This window comes from Python bivittatus, unplaced genomic scaffold, assembly GCF_059951505.1.
Source record: "Python bivittatus isolate LINGU-HERP-01145 unplaced genomic scaffold, Pbiv_v1 ctg000090_np1212, whole genome shotgun sequence".
Classification (NCBI taxonomy): Eukaryota; Metazoa; Chordata; class Lepidosauria; order Squamata; family Pythonidae; genus Python; species Python bivittatus.
Window position 1 is genome coordinate 4,182,522 of NW_028277046.1, and position 17,831 is coordinate 4,200,352.

At 52.1% G+C, this 17,831-nt stretch overlaps 1 protein-coding gene across 2 annotated transcripts; it reads left to right on the plus strand.

Moving 5' to 3' along the window:
• Window positions 1–7,764: 7,764 nt before the first annotated feature.
• H6PD (hexose-6-phosphate dehydrogenase/glucose 1-dehydrogenase) lies at window positions 7,765–17,551 on the plus strand. 2 transcript variants are annotated; one of them, XM_015890365.3, is made up of 6 exons: window positions 7,765–7,864; window positions 9,385–9,487; window positions 9,939–10,633; window positions 11,924–12,041; window positions 13,417–13,686; window positions 14,481–17,551. In XM_015890365.3, exons 3-6 carry the CDS (start codon window positions 9,974–9,976, stop codon window positions 15,836–15,838), a joined length of 2,406 nt encoding a protein of 801 aa, XP_015745851.1. In that variant the 5' UTR covers window positions 7,765–7,864; window positions 9,385–9,487; window positions 9,939–9,973; the 3' UTR covers window positions 15,839–17,551. The 2 variants fall into 2 exon arrangements, with proteins under 2 accessions (XP_015745851.1, XP_007440880.1); XM_007440818.4 differs by having other exon boundaries at window positions 7,772–7,864; window positions 9,382–9,487.
• The last annotated feature ends 280 nt before the right edge of the window (window positions 17,552–17,831 follow it).

A 17,831-nucleotide genomic window follows, 5' to 3' on the forward strand; every position in this document is an offset into this window, starting at 1 on the left:
CTGAACGAGTCATTGATCGGGTGGCAGGGGGGATCAGGAGAAGCGGGCAGCTTGTCCCAATCTTCACTGCCCTGGGTGTGCCATGTATGGGTGGGCATGTTTGGGGGGGCTAGAAATCAAAGCCCACTCACCCCCCCCTTGCTGGCCTGCACCCAATCTGGAATCGCTGCATTTAGGGAGGATCTCGCTGTGCTCTCCCTCTCGGCCACCACGTCCTGGGCGACGCGTTTGCCAGCAGGCTGTCCTGCCAGCAGCCAGGAGGGCATAGACGCAGCATAGCACCGTTTGGAGGGGACAAGAAGGTCCCTTTGACACAGGGAGCCTGGCAGTCTTGGCAAAGCTTGGGCCAGAAGCCCAGCGGACGCCTCTGGCTTCCAAGGTCGGCCGCTGGAGAGCGAGTGAGCTGAACAGGCCGTTTGGATTTGGCCACGGGCGTCCGCTCAAAGTCCTGGCGAACGGCGAAGGACGGACAAGGTCCCCCAAGGCAGATGACATCGATCAGTTAATGCAAATTACTGAATGGCCTGGAGGGGGGCTGGATCCTACGGGGCCCGGGTTTTCCTCCGGGGAGGATCAGCATGGCGCAGGGCTGGAGAGAAAGGCCGGACATTCAGAAATAACTATGCCAGATGCCCACTCCTCATCGTCCTGGCGCGGCTCGTGGGTGGGGGACCATGGGAATTGCAATGCAAAGCAATCTGGGGCCTTGGGGCAGGGAAGGGAGGAGAGAGACAAGAAAACAGAGCTGGGAAAAGTCAGAGAAGGAACATGGGGTGATGCTCTTCAAAATGTGCCGCGTCTACTCCGTTACAGTTCTTCGGCATCCTGCACGACTGGACCCGTTTTAAAAAGTTAAGCATTGGGGCTGAGGCCTTTCTCATGACAGCAGAGGAGCAAGCCACTTTTTGGGGTGTTTGCCCATTGCAACCCAGTCTATGAACCATCATGAAGCCACGGCTTAGCGTGATACACGACTCCAGCCCCCCAGAAACTTCCCCGTGGCCCCATCTCTCCTGGAGCCCACGAAAGGGAAGAATCCCGATGCACCACCGGTGGAAAATGTCAGCCAATTTTTCTTCTGTCCCCTCCCGCAGCTCTGCGCAACTTCCACCCTTGGATTTGCAAAAGGCAGCAGTGATCCAAGGTGAGTCAAAAGAAGAGGCGAGCCGCATTTATTCTCCGCCTCGGCCCCCTCCCTGCAGGAAGAAATCAGCAAATTTTTGGAAGAACTGCACACGGCTTTTTTTCCTGGCTCGAGTTAAGGAGGGGAGAATTCCAGGTGTTTTGACACCTGGAAATGCACATTACGTGTCTCGCTCCCCAGGCAACCCTGCACGGTCTGTCCCTTAAAAGTCTGGGGCTTGTCCTTGTCACCCTAAAATGAAAAACGACCCCGATATGCTTTAAGAAAAGAAAAGGAAGAGAAATGAAAACTTTTGAGACGTGAAATCTAACTGCACGGACTGCGGCTACAACTGGAAAAGGAATCTCCTTCAGTAGCTTCGGTCTCAAGGGCCAACATTCAGCCCAGACAGGACACGAGCATGCAACTCAGTCACACAAAGGAAAAGAGGAGAAAAAAGGATTTCCCGTGGCGTTGAGTTCCACCGTTGAGAAACGGAGTGGCTCGCATTGCACCAAGAAAGGCTTCATCTCTTATTCGGCCAACCGAACCGCTTTATTCCAGCCAGGGTGTTTAGGGCAGAGTAGGAAAAACACAACGGAGGTTGTGGAAACCGGGCATTGCGCAGAAGAGGGGCGGACCAAGATTTTTGCAGAAAACCCTGGAATTCTGCTTTCAAAGATTGCGCACACCGCAAGAACACTGGGGATTGAGAGTTGCGTGCCAGAAGGAAGTGAATCAGTTTCTCAACCTTGGCAACTTTGCAGTGTTTCTGAAACTCGGCAACTTTAAGACACGTGGACTTCAACTCCCAGAATTCCCCAGAAGCCGGTGGCTGGGGAATTCTGGGAGTTGAAGTCCACGTGTCTTAAGGTTAAGAGAGCCTCCCGAGACAGAGGCAGTCTACCTTCCAAATCCAGCCACCTGCTTTTGGGTGTCAATGCAAGTTTCAGAACCACTGCTATAAATCATAGCTGGATTACGCAAGGCTGTGTGAATCCAACGACTGTCATTTATGAGCAAACCTCGCGAGCTGTGGTTTATTCACCAAACCACAGTTCAGCGATGTGCGTCTTTGGGCGAGCCCGATTACTGGCTATTGATCTTTCTAAGGATCTGCCTGTGGGGAGGAGGGGGAGGCAGGATTAAACCTGCAAAGACAAGAGAAACAAGGATGCCTGATTTAATTTAACAACTCGTCATCGCTTTAATATTCCCCATCCCTCCTCCACGTAAGCCCCATCGCTGCCCCCGGGCGCCGGCTTTCTGCACTGCCGAGAACTGATTGATCAAAAAAAAGCCCGTTGGTTGCAGGCGCGGATGGACACCCGGGTCACTGAGTTACGAAGGGAGAAAATCGATAACCTTGGATGGAGGTGGTGGATTCCCAAGCTGATGGCTGGGGGTGCCAGCGAACTGCAGTCCAAAACCTCCCCTTTAAAACTGGGGTGGGGAGGCGGGTTGCAAGCGAAGCCGAGCAGCCAATTCTTGCTAACTCTTCCAAGGGAAAGAGAGGTTTGCTGCAGGCATTAACGCACATTTAATGCCCAAGCAGCACTGGGCTAAGCCACTCAGGCTGGGGAGGGGTTGAAATGTTCGTAAAGGATTCCCCCCTCCCTTTCCACAACCGCTGGGACCTCTCCTTCGTTCTTCCGCGGCTTTAATGCAGTTTTTTTTAAAAGGGAGCATGTCCTCTTTCTGGCTAGGCGGTTCAGCCAACAGGGATCCCAGCACAGCCCATCTCAGAGCCTTGCCACATTTAATTTCTCCTTTCCTTTTTTTTTTCTTTTAGTCTCACATCGCTCTCTGCAGAGACCGATGCAGAAATTTACAAGCGGCCTGGAAATCTCCTCCTGCCGGCTAATGATTTGACCTTCCGAAACAGAACGACTTGAAATTGGAGCGCGGTTCATGCCCGGCCCTGTGCCGTCGCACGGTTTGCGCAGTTTGGCCGCGCCAGGTGTGCAAGCCCAGCTGGGGCTTATTCAGCCCCAAACCTGGTTAAAATTAGACGTGAGAACGCAACCTGGGAATCGGGTCCCATTGGGTTCCTTGCAGCTTAAGGGAACAGTGGGAACCGAGCCGTCGTGGTGGGCAAACGGGGGGTTACGGCTTAGCATGATATGGGCATCGGACCGATGGTGGCTTACTCAAGAAACCATGGTTTGAGGAAGGATGTCGAGGTAGTGCATGAAGCCAGGGCTGGAAGAAGAGAAAGCTAATCAATTTTTAAGCGGGGTTTAAATGTTCTTTTTTTGCCCCTGCGCCCAAGAAATGCGATTTCGAGAAAGTGGAACAGTAAAATGAGATTATTAAAAGTCCAGCATCCCGCTAGAATGGACAAGCGAATGGATAACCCCATTTTTGCCCAAGATGTCAGTGAAAAGGAACAGCAAGCAAGCCAAGCCGCAGAATCAGATGCAATGATTTCTCACCATTTCCTCCTCCACCAAGGGGTTTTGGACTATAAACCCATCATCCCCAACCTCATGTCAGACTACCCAGGTTCCTGGGTGTTAAAGTCCCCGACTTTTTCAGAGTGCCAAGCTGGGAAAGTGTCCTGTTTGTGGGAACCTTTACTTTCCTAGCTGGATAATGGGCATAACCACCTCTGGGTCACAGTGCCCCAGATCCATCGAAGGTCTCTGTAGGAAGTTAGGAATAATCCTTAGCAGTTGCAGAAAAATACCTTTTTTTCCCTCTCTCTCTCACTCAAATTTCACAGAATTTAAAAAGAGGGATAATTAGCTTAACAAGAATGAGACATGTTAAAAATTGATCCAGGGGAAGCGAACGCTGAAGGAAGAAATATGACTTTAGAGAGAAACAGGCTGGGTTTTCCTATAGAAAGGAGCCATGCTTTGTTTCAACCCTGGTTTGTTGAGCTAGCCACGGCTGACGGGTTCACTCATTACGCCAAGCCCAGATCAACCAAACTGCATTATGGCTCAGCGTAAAATGAGCTCTCAGTCCCAGATCTGGAGTTTCAAGATGGTCACTGAACAGCCCAGAGAGATGGGGCGACAGAAGGAAAAGAGTCCAGGTTTGCAGAGACGCCCCTCAAAGACGCCTCCCCAACCTTTCTGAACATTTGAGCACCCAGGTACACTGCCTCTGAATAAGGAGGCTCCACTCGCCTATCAAGACTCCATTTGCGCAGGCACCTCATCCCCTTTGAAAGCCATTGAGCCAAGGCCAAAGAACATCTCCAGCAAAATGTGGGGCTTCCGTCCATCCTGCCTCCACGTTTCGGGTGCCCCGCTCTTCCTCCAGCTGGGCACAAAGGGCCGGACTACATCTCCCATAATCCCCCCCATTAAAAGTCCTAGACCCCCACCCCCGGATGCCACATTTCCTGGGGTCCTGAGACCCCCAACGACCTGCAGACGCCTGTCTTCAACTGTTGATTCCCCCCCAACGGCAGAAGATCCAGGAAAAAAAATTAAAAGAAAGAAAGGGAATAAGGAGAAGTAGGAAGGAATGGGCTGTGGTAAGACACGGACTTTTCCTGCCTTTCAGCCCAGCCAGGCGTGCAAAGCAGGACGAAGCAGGCGGCGGGGGGGGGGGGTAGAATATAGGGAACAGGAAGAAATGTTGGGTCTTTTTTGCAAGGCAAAGCTTGCTCATGCATTCTGCTTCTGCAGCAGGGGTGGGGGGGGGAAGGTGGGGGGGTGGAAGGGCTCTGCAGTTTTTCCTTCCCCTCTGCAGCGAGACTGCATCAAAAATCAAGGGGGGGGGGGGAGAATCAGCAAAACAGAGCCACAACTTCCCCGTCTCCCCGAAGCTGTTGCGAAGGGGGGGGTTCATTCAAAGCCGGCCAGGCGTGCACGCACCGAGGCGTTTTCCTCGCTGACCCAGAAAATCGAGGCACAAGGGAAAGTGGGCGACCGCCTCGCCTTCCCCGCAAAGCCCGTCCCTGAAGGTCAACCCCTTGAAAGCAAAAGTTGGTGTTGAAAAAGGGAAAGCCATTGCACACCTTGGGGGGGGGGCGAGAGAGAAAGAGAATCCTTGCCTTAAACAAATGGGACAATCTCCCTATCTAGAGGGGAGCTAGAAATCTGGGGGAGGGGGAAACCAGTTCTAACCAGCAGCGTCCAACTCGGCATACTGGAAAAGTTTCTGGCTCGAAACCTGGATGCCCGCAACCCTCCGTACAACCCCCCTAATTACCTGCCTTCTTCCTGGGACTCTGCTTGCTCCTCCAAAGGATGCTTGAGAAGAAGTTGCTAAGAGGCTGGGCCAGGAAGGAATTCCTTACAGTGACTGATAGCAGAGGAAGACTGGAAGGGAATGAAAGAAAGGAGGAGGGAGGCATTAAATAGATTAAAAACTCTATTTTTGGAAGAGGGGGGGGATAACTGTTTCCGGTGAATGCAAAGCATCCTGCAGCCAGAGGGCTGCAAAGAATCAGCACGCCTATTTCCATCAATTGGGCCTGTCTAACAAGAGCACTGGTTAAAACTGGAATGTCTCTGGGGCAGAGACTCTGTTCTTAAGTCCTTATGTTCCCCGTGCATGGCAGTGTTTCCTCCTTTTGTAGGCAAAAGCCGGAGGTTATGAGACTCAAGCGTGTGGTGGAAGAGCTTGGGGGCCGATCTTAAAAAGAGCATTTCTTGACCCGCCATGTAGAGAGTCGAGTGTGCTGAAAGGCAAGCTGGTGGAACGGTGCTGTTGTTTCAGAGCAAATACACAAGGCGTTGTGTGGCACGTTTTGGACAGGGGGCAAACTGAGGCCGGGAAGCACATCAGAAAATTCCGTGATGCCGCAACGCTGCGCTTAGAAGGACGCGTTACGCCAAAGGCCTCCTGGAAAAAGAGTTCTGAAGGAAGAGCCGAAGGAAGAACCAGAGGGGGCAACCTGCACGTCCTCCTGCAAAGGGTTTCAAGCATATCAGGCAGCACAAGCAAAGGAACAGCTATCGAATAATTCAATACGCAGGAAATCCAACCACTACACCATAGGAAGGTCGGAACCACAAATATTCCAAGCCCCAATCAATCGACAATCCTGATTCTTGCCACGGACAGACGTAAGAGGAGAAACACCAGCATTCCTTCCACCCCAACGTCCCCGAGCGGACTACTGCCGCAATCCCAGTCATAAATTGAAATAAATTCAGAGCAGGGTGGAGGGTGACCATCGCCAGGTTAATTGTCGGCAGTGCAGACATCGTCATCATTATCATTATCATTAATAATAATAATTATTATTATGGTCACCCTTCACCCTGCTCTGAATTTATTTCAATTTCTGGAGCTGGAAATTAATAATAATAATAATAATTATTATTATTATTATTATTATTAATTTCCAGCTCCAGCAGAACAGAGCGTGCGTGTGTTGCCTTAACCATCCAGAAGCTGAAGGATGGAGGAAGGGCAAGGGAGCCTTGCCATTTTAAATTCATTTTTACTATCGTTTTTAGCATCCTGCTGGAACTGCAGCATTTCTCTGCTGCAGCGGATGTGTTTCTGGACATGCTAGGCTGGCCATGCAGTTCACTACAGTCTCCTGCAGGCTGGGGGGGGAGTTTCAGACCCACCGGCTCAGCGCGCAAGACGCCACTGGAGGTCGAACGTCTCCAGCTGCTCAAAGAGAAATTCTGCACCGGGCACAGAAGTTCGTTCGTAGCCCACAAACCACGATGTAGCGGGGGTCGAAGGTGTCGCGCTAATCTGGCTGTCGTAGCCAGCAAGCCGTGCTTTAGGGCTTAACCTCCAATGGGGAGCCAGGCCGTTGTGGCTTGTCCAGTTAATCAGGGTTAAGCCAATCTGGCTATGCAGAGCCCGCTTTGAACTGCGAGAAAACCCTTTTCCCCACTCAAATCGAGGAGGAATGAGTCCTGGCCCTGAACGCAGAATTTGGCACAACGTTCCTTAAAGGTAGGCCTGAAAACCCTGCCCTCGCTGTGGTCCGCAGATTCCCGGAGCCCTATTTCTCTGAACTTGGATTAAGCCACAGCAGCTAGCCTGGTTCATCCTATGCGTCCAGCCCTCAATGATGGTTTGTCGCCCACCAGGGCTGAATTCAACCACAATGCAGCTCGCTGTAGGGTTGCTTGGTCGGTGGCAAATGTGGACCCAGCTTGTTATGCCAGTTTGTTCAGGAGGCAGTTCCTGGCTGCCAAATGCTTCTGGGAGAAAGTGTGGGAAGGAAAATAAAGAGCATGTACTGGATTCAATAAATGCAATTTAATTTATTGGAAATTAACCATACGGACCCAGTTAAGGGTCTCTCCCACAATTGCCCTCTAGAAGACTCCACCCCAGCTCCCATAATCCCCCCAGCTCTCCCCAGGATTGGATACCCATCCCCCCAACTCATGGGCTGGTGGATTATGGGACCTGGAACTCCACACCTGCGGAGGAGGTCTGGTTGGGGAGCGGGCAATGCAACCGCTGCGTAAATAAGCGCCGCACGCAGGCCGCTTGTGAAGAGGCTACTTCTGTGTTGCGTTTATACTTCGTTGCCGCTGAACAAAAATACGGAAGAAAATCAAAATAAGGCTGAAAAACGCAGGGCTCGAGCGAGATTCGCTCCCCCTCCCGCCTCACAACCCGCCGCGCCGGCTCGACGTGAACCGTAAACTTTTTTTCCCCCCTCCCTCCTACTTGCCATTGGGAAGAGGAGGCGGAGCCGCCGGGCCAGGAGGAGGAGGGGGAGAAATTCTGCGTTGGCGCCGTCTCCCGCGTGCCCCGATCGCGCTTGGGGGCTCCTCCAGCGCCGCCCGGGGGAGGGAGGTGAGTGGGTCTCTCCTGCGTGGGCCGGCCGCCGACACCGGTGGGGGGGGAGGATCGGCTTGCAAAGAGGGGAGGGGGCCTTCTGCACGTCCTCCTGCTGCGAAAAATAAAACCCGGGCGCGCACCCGCGCTTTGGGCAAGCCTTTTTGCAAAAGGCGCCCGCTGGAAGGGGACGCCGCGGCTTGCGCGGTTGGGTGTCGTCAGGATGCGTCCCGAAAGCGACTCGCAAGGCCGCTTCCGCCTGGCCACCCAGCGGCCCGGCGTGCAGGCGCCGTTGTGCGGGGAGGACGCGTGGCGGGGGCGCCCCACCGAGGTTAGGGGCCGCCTGGATGCAAACTTCGCAGCCAGCCCTGCTGAATGGGGGGGCTTCGCACCCACCCACCACCCTGAACTAAAGTTGCCTTTTCTTTATCCTTCGCTGCTGTTTTCATTTCTTCCCCAAATCCCCCAAACTTGGGTGGACGTTTGGGTGCATTTCTCCTACTAGGAATCTCCCCTCTTGGTGTGTCACAAACCTTGTTTATTCTGTTTAATATGTCAGCAATTAACTAGCCATCGTCCCCAACAGCATATCCTGCTGGGTTTATTTGCACATCAGCAGAAGGTGCTGAACCAGGATGACGGGACCTCGGCACCTGAGCAACTGGTTTTCCGGCTGCGGTCGAAACAGGCGGAGCAAAAAGTTTCAGATAAAGGCTGGATAATTCCCCCTGGTTTCCTAATCTCCTGTTTAAATCTGGTTACGCTTCTCAACAGAGTCTTTACCAAGCTTTAGTTGAGCCATTTCCCCCCCAAATCGCTACTCGCCTTTCTGCCAAGCGAGGATCGCCTCTAGGGGACCAGGCAGCCACGCTCCGGGGAGCTGATTCTTTCAAAACTCAGGTTTGCTGGAGTCATGGCCCAATCCCAGCGTCTAAGTTTGCACCTGCTCTGAAATTAATCCAACATTGCGGGATAGTGGATTGTGGGAAAACCACTGTTAGGCCAAAACGGAGGCTGCAATTTTTTGCAAACGTCTGCAGCAGCAACGCATTGTAACAATCACTCAGAAGCTTGGGGCAAAAGGTAGTTTTTGCCGAACCCTCTTCCTGGCTCTGAAACAAAAGATAATATGTTTTTTCAATTTGCCCCTTTCCTGCCCGTGCATCAGGGGCTGGGAGCGATCGAAAGGGGTTCACGGACAAACAGAGCATCCGGCCTGCGAAGGATGTTGGGTTCACACGACCTTTTTAAACCGGAACCCATTTTCTGGGTCGGACTGATTGGATTTGCATAGCAGCGTGAAAAAAACAGACAAAAAACCCTAAACAAGGTGAATATTAACTAACTAAGCCTATTTTCCACATGCAGTCGCTGACTTTCCTACTGGCCCGGGTTAAGCGTGTTGTGTGAACCGAGCCTAGGTCAGTGAGGGTGTGACTAGCATCTCAAACTGCCATTTAATATATTTCTTTTCTTTGCCTTCTGAGCGGGCTGTTCCTGCACCAGGAAATGCTGATATATATTTTTTTAATCAGCAGGTTTTTGTTTGACTAACCGTTGGACCGCGAGGGGTGTTGAAAGCTTTTTTCCCCCACTGCGCAAAAGAAAGTCGTCAAACAAGGAAGCATTTGCTGCCAGCAGGTAACCCTCCCTTTTATGTACATTCCAAAAATATATAATATATAATTACCGCAGGGACAGCTTTTGAGGGAACGTCGATGCTGGAGGCGTTGATGGGCTTCTGGATGGGTGTCAAGCTAAGATTGGACTGTCGCTCGAAAGAGGTGACCCAATGTTTGATTCCTTGCATAACGCCCGTGCGGTCGGGTTAGACGTTCTCCAAAATCATTTCACGCTGATACGTCTGCAGACAAACCAGTGGCTTTATATTGCTGTCAAGATGATGGGGAGGAAGGGGGCTGATATATTTTAATTGACACGTTTTGGAGGTTGAATTCTGTGTCATAAGAGAGAACAGGTTTCTGCTCTAGAGGATATCAAGACAGACCAATAGCGTCAGGAGTCGAACTGTGGAGTCCTTGGTCTCTCTGAGCTTCGTTGTTTGATTGCAGACGTTTCATTACCCAACTAGGTAACATCCTCAGTGCCTTGGAAGGAGCAAAAGAAATGCAGTTTGCAGAAACCCACCGCCTAAAGATGCTTTTTAAAGGGACCCTCGCCGTCATCTTGCTTTCGGGGATCCTCCCCACCTACACCAAGGAATCCCGCAGCCACGTCTCTGTGATCCTCCTGGGGGCCACGGGGGATTTAGCCCAAAAATACCTCTGGCAAAGTTTGTTCCAGCTTTACGTGGACGAGGCCACCCACGGGCACACTTTCACCTTCTACGGGGCCGGTCAGAAGGCCCTCGAGCTGGGGCGGAAGCTGATGTTTGACCGCCTGAAAAAGCTGGCCTGCTCGCCAGAGGTGCCTCCCAACAGATGTGCCGTGTTGAAAGACCAGTTCTTGAAACTGACTGAATATCACCAGCTCCAAAGGGCAGAGGACTATGCCAGCCTTAGCCAGGCGATTAAGACCACCCTCGCCCAGGAAGATCTGGTGGAAACGGGCCGCATCTTTTACCTCTCCGTGCCACCGTTCGCCTACGCCGAAATTGCCCGACATATTAACAGCAGCTGCAGGCCGCCATCCGGAGCCTGGTTGCGGGTAGTGTTGGAGAAACCGTTCGGCCACGATTTGGGGTCTGCCCAACAGCTGGCAGACGAGCTCGCGTCGGTCTTCCGCGAGGAGGAGCTGTACCGTGTGGATCACTACCTTGGAAAGCAGGTGGGGGCCCTGGGCGAGGTCGGAGGAGAGTTTGGCAAGGCTTGACTCGTCAGCTGCAACATCTGGATGGGAAGAGAGAAGGGATCCTGGTTTGTTGGGGATTGAGCAAAAGAGCAGGGGGTCCCATTTTTTAAGACGTATGGCCTTGGCCTCTGCCAGCATCTCTAGATGCGTTGAAGTTCAGCTCCCATCATCCCCAACCAGGGTACCTTGTAGGATTGTTAAGAGGTTGGGAACAATTACGGGGTGTGCCCCGAGGACAGGAAGAGGATTGGTCTGGAAATGTCTTTTTTGACCTCCTTAGAGTAGGAAGGGGGTGATTTTATTTAGTTTGGGGTTCCCCCCCATTGTGAGCTAACCCCCTGCTGTTGTGTATGCGTGTGAGTGTGTCAGCGAGTGAGTGTGCAAAAAGACAGAACAGGAAACGACGGTGCCAGGAATCCAAGGTTGTCCGTTCGATTTTGTTGAGCAAGGCTTTTCATCTCGGCCTCCATCCAAACTCCCAAATTTCTCCGCGAGGCTTTTAATTTGATAACCTGGCAGTGAAGCGTGCAATTTTCACTCCTCTTCAAGTTTTCCCCCCTGCTTTTTTCTCGTCTGAGGAGGATCCAGCTGTTTTGCAAGGCAGCACATTTTACCAGGCGAGGATGGAACGAGATCGCGGGGAAAAGAATTGGGGCGCTGGAGAGAGATCTTGCCTGAAATTTGAATAATTTGGCTTTAACTAGGGGCTAAGGGTTGGGATTTTCAGGGCTGTAGAAATAAAAAGAAAAGTGGGCCGCTGAGTACGTGCAGAGGGCATTTAGGATGAAAACTGGGGTTTGTTGGAAAAGCACAACAGGAGCCTGAAATTTTCTGGATGACTTGGAGAGTTTTCTCTCCTCCCCAAACACCCACTTATATTTTTGTAAATAATGTAGAATTTTAGCTCCCCGAATGCTTAAATAGAGTTCTTAGCTAATCAGAGTCCAACTCCCAACCAATGAGGCATATTTCTCACGTGGGATTAGAAAACCATTCTTGCTCATTTGCTCCCCAAAATCCTGGACAATATCCTTGACTATCCAAATGCTCGTTTTATAAAGGATGGGGCCAGCCATTGGGGTCTTCGATTCGAAGAGGATTTGATTGGGTCTTTGAACTGAGTTGCAAAACTGACCCGAGTTGGACGTCTCTGCAATTTTGCACAACTTGCTCGCAGGATCCCTAGAAGAAAGGGGCCCAGGGTGTGTTTTTCTCACAATATGTGGGTTCCTGCAAGTTTCCCCCCTTCTTCTCACCCTCTTGAAGGCGGTGGCTCACATTTTACCCTTCCGGGACCAGAACCGACGGCATTTGGACCCTCTCTGGAACCGGCATCACGTGGAACGCGTGGAAATCGTTTTGAAGGAGACGGTGGATGCGAAAAGTACGTCGGCGTTGATTGGGGATGGGAGGGAGAAATCGGAGGGAGGCAGGCTTAATATTACTATTTTATGATTGATTTAAATCGATTCTCTGGGAAGACAATAAGCATTACCGACTTCCTACGGTTCGCCTGGACACCTGACGTTCGCGGCTGGCCTGCCTCTTCTCCCTTTAGTTTTCTTCCTCGGTGAATTTCTTTTGATTCCTTTTTCCATTTAATTCCTTTTTCCATTTAATTCCTTTTTCCATTTAAGCTAGCTGCCCCCGGTTTGGATCCGCTGCTTCCAGCAATTCATGAAACCCGATTTTTTTGTTTCCTCTCGAGCCGCTGAAGCCTTTCTTTGCAGGCCAAACCCCCCTTGCGAAAATGGCCCTGTATTTTATTTTATTGACTTTTTATTTTATGGGCGCCAGTCGCTTTCGACGATCGAGTGGAATGCCAACGGCCTGACTCTGTAGGACAGGACTTCCTGCGGGGTTACTGAAGTCGGCCCTTTATTAAAAACCATGAGGACTAGTAACTTAACGTTAATTACACAGGAAGAGTAATGAATGGCAGAGCGCCTTCATTTTGCACACAGGAAGTCCTGCCACCTCCACAGAGCCGGGCTGGAAGAGAGAGAGGATGGGAAGCCTATTTTAAACCTTGGGAAGTCGTTGTCATTGGCGAAACTGAGCTAGGAGACGGAGCGATGCTGTTTTCTCGCACCCGGCACCCAGGTCTCACCTGGGGATAACCCCCCACTGGCTTCCTTTTTCCCGCAGCCTCAGAAATGTGTCTGGGCCATGTGTGGTACCAGCAAGGCATTAATGTTATTAAAAGCCACGATCGCCCTTTCCCCAAAAGAATGATTTTAGCTCGGCAAATTCCAGGTTGGTTCTGGGGGCGGAATGGCTGGGGGAGCAAGGAGGAAATTCTCCGTGCCTTGCAAAACTCGGGTTGCGCACGTGCGATCGCTCTTGCTGAAGGGCAGAAAAACAGGCCGTGCGTTTTGCTCGCGCTAGAGCCCCGGTGAACGTTTTTCCTCCTCTCCGGCTCGGAAGAGATTTCCTCCTCCTCTTTGGAGCCGAGAGACGAATAGCTGCTGTTGTCCCCTTGCTGAAGGACGCTGCAGCAGGAGAGCCCTGCTAACATCGCTGACCTTGGTGGTTCCCAAAGGCTAAGCAGGGACAGGCCCGGGTAGTCCGTGGATAGGAGGCCACCAGGTCATCCCACGCGAGGGTGGAAAGGCCAGAGAACCATTTGGGAAGAGAGCGAAGGGGAACGGTTTCTCTGCGGCGGCCGAGCGGGTCGAATAAGTCTGCAAATGGTGACCTAAGCCGGGAAGGCTTTTCATTCTGCGGATTAATAAGTCCCTTCTCGTCGCTTGGTCCAGATCGCACCGAGTTTTACGAAAAGTACGGGGTCCTCCGCGACATGCACCAGAACCACCTCACCGAGATACTGATGTCGCTCGCCATGGAACTGCCAGCCAACATCACCAGCTCAGAAGACATCCTCCGAAGCAAGCTTGGCACGTTCGCCCGCTTGCGGAGCCTGGAGAAGACCAGCGCCGTGATTGGCCAGTACGAAGCGTACAGCGCCCACGTGAGGGAGGAGCTTCAGAAGGGGCGGGACTATTTCACCAGGACGCCAACGTTTGCAGGTAAATCCGCTTCGCCGCCTTTTGGAGATGCCGGAAGCAAAAAGCAAGCCTCTTTATTGTTAGCAAGCCCCGAGATTCCCTCTTGTCCGTTTTTTAGCGTCACAACAACCCTGTAAGGTAGGTGCGAGGTTCCGGTTCGGGCCCCAAATGACCCACGGAGCATCTTGGCTCGAGGGGGGGAGCCAGTAGGAGTTTGGGCCTCCCTCCAGGCCTTATCTCATGGCAACACCGTTTGAGTTCTCATAAATTCAGCACGCCCTGCATCGGAGCAGTGTGTTTTGACTCCTTTCCAAGGCTGAGTCGTTTAAAAAAAGAAAAGAGAAGGCAATTTTCTTGGAAGGGTTTCAGACTGCTGAGAGAAGAGGAGGAAAAAATAAAAGGAACCGCGATCTTCAAAACAGTTAAATGTTTATTTACTTGCTCTGTGAGTGGGGTGAAAATCCAAGTGCAATCGTCTGTTTGCGGGGGGTCTAGCAAAAAAAAGAGGGAGATACACTTAGGGGAAACGAGCATAGGGGGCTTAGATTTCCCCTGCTGACAGCCCTATCGAGACACACGCCTGATAAGCGGCTCATGGTTTTGCTGGCTGGGGATGATGGGGTTTGTAATCAGCCCCTGTCTGGGTTGGGTCTTGGGTCAAGGGAGTTGAGCAGAATCGGAAAACCATGGTGCGATTCGTCAGCTGCGGTTGGGTCTATGAACTACAACTCCCACGAACCTGGGCTTCCCTGCCTTGGGGGCGCCTGGGGTCTGTGGTCAGAAGTCCTGCAGCCACCCGTTCTCTGTCGCTTTAGGGGTGCTGGTTCATTTGGACAATCTGCGCTGGGAAGGGGTACCGTTCGTCCTCGTGTCCGGCAAAGCCCTCGATGAACGGGTCAGCTACGTCCGCGTCCTCTTCAAGAACCGGGCACACTGCATCCAGATGGAGAGCGCCTGGGACCCCGAACACAGCCGGTGCAAGCCCAGACAGGTCATCTTTTACATCGGTCACGGAGAGCTGAATTCCCCCGCTGTCCTGGTCAGCCACAACCTGTTCAAGCCAGCCATGCCGCACGGCGGCTGGAAAGAAGTCCTGGATCGCCCGCAGCTGCGCCTTTGGGGTCAGAGCCTCTCCGATTATCATGTCTACGTCCCCGTAACCGAGCGGGACTCCTATTCCTTCCTGCTCTCCGCGATCTATCACGGGAAGAAGGAATCCTTCATCACCACGGAGGATCTGCTGGCCTCGTGGGTGTTTTGGACCCCCTTGCTGGATCAGCTTAGCCACGAGTCGCCCCGGCTGTATCCCGGCGGCCAAGAAAACGGGCACCTCCTGGACTTCGAGATGGACGGTAAGGAAGTGGCTTTTGTGGCCAGGGAGACGCTCGAGGTGATCGACGCCGAGGAGAAGCACACGGCCGACAGATTCCAGACCCTGCTTTCCACGTTTCGAGAAAGCCCGCTGATTACCGCCTGGGCGGACGAACTCGTCGGCCGTCTGGCGTCCGACATAGAGGCTGCGGCGGTGAGTGCCGTCGGGAGGAGCGGGGAATTCCACTTGGCGCTTTCGGGCGGGTCGAGCCCCTTGGCCTTGTTCAGGCAACTCAGCGGGCATCACTACGGCTTCCCCTGGGGGCAGACTCATCTGTGGCTGGTGGACGAGCGCTGCGTCCCACTCGCCGACCCGGAATCGAATTTCGGCCACCTGCACCAGCACCTGCTGCAGCACATCCGGATTCCTTATTTCAACATCCACCCGATGCCGGTGCACCTCAACCGGAGGCTTTGCGTGGAGGACGACCGAGGCCCGGAGCTGTACGCCAACGAGATCGGGGCCTTGGTGGCCAACTCCAGCTTCGACCTGGTTGTCTTGGGAATGGGCGTCGACGGGCACACGGCCTCTCTCTTCCCGCGCTCGGCGGGCCTCGAGGGGGACCGGGACGTGGTGTTCACCGAGAGCCCGGTGAAACCTCACCAGCGCATGAGCGTCACCTTGCCGCTTATCAACAAAGCCAAGCGGGTGTTGATCTTAGTCATGGGGAAAAGCAAGCATGACATTGTGACCGTTGTCAGTCGGGCAGGGAACGAGCCCCAGAAATGGCCGGTGTCGGGCGTGAAGCTCAGAGACGGCCAGATCTCCTGGTATGTGGACTATGAAGCCTTATTAGGGTGATCTTTGAGGGGCTGTGGGTCGCCCCTCACCTGGCCTTTCTCAACAGAAATCCTTCAGGGGACGGTGTGAAAATTGGCTGGGGGTTTAAGGAGAAAAGTGCCATTTTTTTCCTGATTGGACCACCCCAAACTAGGCTGTGGTTCTTCTGATTAAATCATCTCGTGACAACCAGCCAGATTTTCTCATCGGCCCGGAAAGAGCCCAATTCGTTGTTTGCCAGGACCTGTGATGGGGGGATCCTCTGCATTTGTAGGCTTCCTTGAAAGAGTTTGCAGTCCTTGCTGCCCTCCCCTCCCTTGTTAATTTATCTAATTCTTCTTCATGGCCTTCACTGCCACACCTTGTGGTGCTGAGTTCCCCTGGCTAAGATTTGGATCTGAAAGCTTGCCAGCGGGGAATTGGAGACGGACGAAATATTTCCTGGTTCTCTCTACTGCCCTAGTCAAGTTACAACTTGGCTGTGTGCCTCGGTTCCCCCCTCTGGAAGAAGGGGAGTTGTAAAACTACCTACCTCTCAGACCGACCTGCAGTTTAATCCCAGGTAAAAGATATATATTCTGCACTGCAAAGGCGTCTGGCACCATCAGTCCAGTTTCGGAATAAAATTGGGCAAACTGGGTGTAGCGATGTTCGGCTAAGGACCGACTTCAGGTTTATGAGATCTTGCCACGCGTTGGTCGCTCCTCTTGAGAATGGAAAAATGCAGACCGTTTCAAAGACCGTTTGGCCTGTGTTTTCTTAGACGTTTTGCTGAGTTCAAGAGACCGCCCGTCCAGACAGAGGTGGGCTTTACAGACTCTGCTGGTGACCCTCTGATTTAAATCAGCGTAGTTCTGCTCGAGATCGCAGATTTAGTCTGCAGTCTGGTTTTTCTGTGGGGTCCAAAACTGACTTGGGGTGAGTGGAAAAACAGAGGAATTACACTCTACCACCAGGTGGTGCCATTTCCTAATTCTCAGTGAGTCCGAATTTTTATTTTTCAGGATAAAATATCCTGCACAAGGGTGGGAAGAGCTTCTCCCCAGTCAACAATGCACCGGTGGGGGTGATGGGAACTGTAGTCTGACATCCCTGAAGGACACTAACTTACAAAAGGCTACCCCAGCATAAAAAACAGTAGGGATCAAACCTCATTTGCTTTTTCTCAGTTTAAAACCAGAGATGACTGTGTTTGGTTGAAAGGAACGTCGACTCACGCAGGGACACGCTTGGTGAGCATCTTCAGTTTCGTCTAGAGCAGTTGATCATGCAGAGACGAGCCAGCAACCACCTCTAAAACCAGGTTCTGCTTATTTCTGCCTGAAATCTGTTCTTGCAGCACTGAGGGTCAATGAGTCAGTCGGTCTGGGAATTATTGCAATAACAAGAATGTGCCTTAAAAAGCTACTTCCTGCCATGGTGTTTTTCAAACATGGCAACTTAAAGGTGGGTGGACTTCAACTCCCAGAAATCCCCAGCCAGCATGGGGAATTCTGGGAAGTGAAGTCCACCCACCTTAAAGTTGCCAAGTTTGAAAAACATTGGTTTAAACAGATGTTTTCCACCTGGGATTTTGAATACTACTGATGTTTTTAAACTGAATCTCCTTGTTTGTCCAAAAGAATCAATGTTCAGTATTTTGTACACCTCAAATAAGTTTTAAAATTTTGTAAAAGAAAATGTCACTGTCGTAATAAATCGTTTGCTCTTGTATTAAAGGAGAAGCGCTGCGTTTGCTGGGCGTGCATTTGGGCTTTGCTCGTGGTAGACTGCCTGCGGCCAGGGAGGCTCTGTTTGGGTCCTTGCGATGAGGGTCGGCTCAGTTGCAGTAAGCCTGTGCATGCGTTGTGTGCGTGAAGGTCAGCAAAATGCAGTTTCCTTGAGTTGGATTCGTCACGGAGAAGGTTTGCTCAATCCCAGCGCGCTGGTGGGTCAACACGAGGCTCCAACGTGGTCAGAAGTTAGGTGAAGAAAGGTTAAGAAAACAGAACGGGGTTTGGCGGAACGCAGCGGT

Excerpts from the sequence above, each read along its gene's own strand:
- H6PD (XM_015890365.3), top strand. The coding sequence starts at position 9,974 with ATGCAGTTTGCAGAAACCCACCGCCTAAAGATGCTTTTTAAAGGGACC. Across the intron at positions 10,634-11,923 it reads ATCACTACCTTGGAAAGCAG|GCGGTGGCTCACATTTTACC; the intron begins GTGGGGGCCCTG and ends ACCCTCTTGAAG. Across the intron at positions 12,042-13,416 it reads GGAGACGGTGGATGCGAAAA|ATCGCACCGAGTTTTACGAA; the intron begins GTACGTCGGCGT and ends CGCTTGGTCCAG.